Below are 3,071 nucleotides of genomic sequence, written 5' to 3'. Positions count from 1 at the left end.
GAACATCCTGTCCCGGCTCATCATGAAACAGGTCTGGGGCCCAAAATCCCAAAAAAAATACTCCAAAATCCACTGAAATTACCCCAAATTTCCTGAAAATGTCACCCCAAAACTGGCCCCGAAATCCCCGATGCGCACGGTGATCCAGCCCTGACCTTGTACCCCCGTCATGAGCATGCTGTCCAGGCTCATCATGGAACAGGTCTGGGGCCACAAAATCCCCTGAAATTACCCCAAAAATCCCCCTGGAATTACCCCAGAATTCCTGTTCCCGGCTCATCATGAAACAGGTCTGGGGCCACAAAATCCACTGAAATTACCCCAAAAATCCCCCTGAAATTACCCCAAAATTCCTGCAAAAATCTCCATGAAATTACCCCAAAATTCACCCCAAAATTCACCCCAAGTCTGGCCCCGAAATCCCCGATGCGCACGGTGATCCAGGCGCTGACCTTGTACCCCCGTCATGAACATCCTGTCCCGGCTCATCATGGAACAGGTCTGGGGCCCAAAATCCCCTGAAATTACCCCAAAATTCACCCCAAAATTCACCCCAAAACTGGACGCAAAATTCCAAATGCGCTTCGTGATCCAGGTTCTGTCATGGACATCCTGTCCAGGCTCATCATGGAACAGGTCTGGGGCCCCAAAATCCCCCAGAATTACCCCAAAATTCCTGCAAAAACCACTCTCAGGTGTGTCAGTACCCCAAGGTGTAGGAAGGGTCCATCCCCGCTGACCCCAGGTGTCTCAGGTGAGGCCCAGGTGTGATCCAGGTGAGTCTCAGATCACCCCCAGGTGATACAGGTGTGTCCCAGGTGACACCCAGGTGATCCAGGTGAGTCTCAGGTCACCCCCAGGTGATCCAGGTGACCCCCAGGTGATCCAGGTGTGTCCCAGGTGACCCCAGGTGTGTCTCAGGTGACCCCCAGGTGATCCAGGTGTGTCCCAGGTGTGTCCCAGATGACCCCAGGTGAGTCTCAGGTGACCCGCAGGGGATCCAGGTGTGTCCCAGGTGACCCAGGTGACCCCCAGGTGATCCAGGTGTGTTCCAGGTGTGTCCCAGGTGACCCCAGGTGTGTCCCAGGTGACCCCCAGGTGATCCAGGTGTGTCCCAGGTGTGTCCTAGATGACCCCAGGTGTCTCTCAGGTGATCCAGGTGTGTCCCAGATGACCCCAGGTGAGTCTCAGGTGACCCGCAGGTGATCCCGAGCCCCTGCTGAGCCACGTGCGCGCCCTCACCCCCCACCAGGTGACACTGGGGACAGGTGACATCACCTGGGGACAGGTGACAGCCCCTGGGGACACGGGACAGCTCCCGGGGATGGGGGACAGGTGACATCCCCCGGGGACGGGGGTGACAAGTATCCAGAGCTGCGCGAGCCCCTGCTGAGCCACGTGCGCGCCCTCACCCCCCACCAGGTGACATGGGGACAGGTGACACCACCTGGGGACAGGTGACGTCACCTGGGGACAGGTGACACCACCTGGGGACAGGGGACAGCCCCTGGGGACAGAGGACAGCCCCCGGGGAAGGGGGACAGCCCTGGGGACAGGTGACATCCCCCAGGGGACAGAGGACATGCCCAGGGGACAGGTGGCCCCCCTGGGGACAGGTGCCACCCCCGGGGATGTCACACCCCCTGAAGGCAGGTGGCACCCCTGGGTACAGGTGCCACCCCTGGGGATGTCACACCCCCTGGGGACAGGTACCACCCCTGGGGATGTCACACCCCCTGGGGACAGGTGCCACCCCTGGGGATAGGTGGCACCCCTGGGGACAGGTGCCACCCCCAGGGATGTCACAACCCCTGGGGACAGGTGGCACCCCTGGGGACAGGTGGCACCTCCAGGGATGTCACCCCCCCTGGGGACAGGTGGCACCCCTGGGGACAGGTGCCACCCCCAGGGATGTCACACCCCCTGAGGACAGGTGGCACCCCTGGGGACAGGTGCCACCCCCGGGGATGTCACACCCCCTGGGGACAGGTGCCACCCCTGGGGACAGGTGGCACCCCTGGGGACAGGTGCCACCCCCGGGGATGTCACACCCCCTGAGGACAGGTGGCACCCCTGGGGACAGGTGGCACCTCCAGGGATGTCACACCCCCTGGGGACAGGTGCCACCCCCGGGGATGTCACACCCCCTGGGGACAGGTGCCACCCCCGGGGATGTCACACCCCCTGGGGACAGGTGCCACCCCTGGGGATAGGTGGCACCCCTGGGGACAGGTGCCACCCCCGGGGATGTCAAACCCCTTGGGGACAGGTGCCACCCCTGGGGACAGGTGCCACCCCCGGGGATGTCACACCCCCTGGGGACAGGTGGCACCCCCGGGGACAGGTGGCACCCCCGGGGATGTCACACCCCGCCGTTTGTGTCCCCCCTCGGTGACAGCAAGCGCACATCCCCCTGTCCACCATGGCCATCCTGGAGGCCACCACGCGCCACGAGCCCGAGGGGACACCTGGAGAGGTGGGGACAGGGACAGGGGGACAGGGGACACCTGGGACCCCAGACCCTTTTGGGGACACCTGGAGGGGTGGGCAGGGTGACCCCAGACCCTTTTGGGGACACCTGGAGGGGTGGGGACAGGGACGGGGTGACCCCAGACCCTTTTGGGGACACCTGGAGGGGTGGGCAGGGTGACCCCAGACCCTTTTGGGGACACCTGCCCAGGTGGGCACAGGGACAAGGTGACACTTTGGGGGGGTCCCTGTCCCCAGGAGAAGCCCCCCAAGCGCCCGAGCGAGGACGACCCCAAGGCCAAGGGGGGTCCCCCAGCCCCGGGGGGGGGTCCCAGCTCGGGGTCCCCTCCCCCCGAAGCCCCCCCGGAGCTGGGGGGGGCGGAGCTGGAGCCCCCCTCGATCTTCATCAGCGTGGCCGAGGATGAGGAGAGCTCGGGGGGGGGAGGGGACGCCTCGCCCCCCGACGCCGCCCTGGAGACCCCCAAGGTCAGCCCCTCCCCCACCCCGCCCCGTGCCCCTTTTTGGGGAGGGGGAGGGGCATTGTGAACCCCCATTTTGGGGAGGGGGAGGGGCGTTGTGAACCCCCATTTTGGGGGGGAGAG

At 64.7% G+C, this 3,071-nt stretch overlaps 1 protein-coding gene across 1 annotated transcript; it reads left to right on the top strand.

The window, feature by feature from the left end:
• The first annotated feature begins 1,365 nt into the window (after positions 1 to 1,365).
• Positions 1,366 to 3,015, top strand: LOC121344544 (proline-rich protein HaeIII subfamily 1-like). The gene is made up of 3 exons (XM_041420626.1): positions 1,366 to 1,422; positions 2,399 to 2,476; positions 2,728 to 3,015. Exons 2-3 carry the CDS (start codon positions 2,423 to 2,425, stop codon positions 3,013 to 3,015), a joined length of 342 nt encoding a protein of 113 aa, XP_041276560.1. The 5' UTR covers positions 1,366 to 1,422; positions 2,399 to 2,422.
• The last annotated feature ends 56 nt before the right edge of the window (positions 3,016 to 3,071 follow it).

The sequence above is a fragment of the Onychostruthus taczanowskii genome, unplaced genomic scaffold, assembly GCF_017590055.1.
Source record: "Onychostruthus taczanowskii isolate IOZ18803 unplaced genomic scaffold, ASM1759005v1 scaffold646, whole genome shotgun sequence".
In the NCBI taxonomy this organism is placed as follows: Eukaryota; Metazoa; Chordata; class Aves; order Passeriformes; family Passeridae; genus Onychostruthus; species Onychostruthus taczanowskii.
The sequence above is the reverse complement of the archived record's forward strand: the minus strand, read 5'-3'. Positions and strand labels throughout refer to the sequence as shown.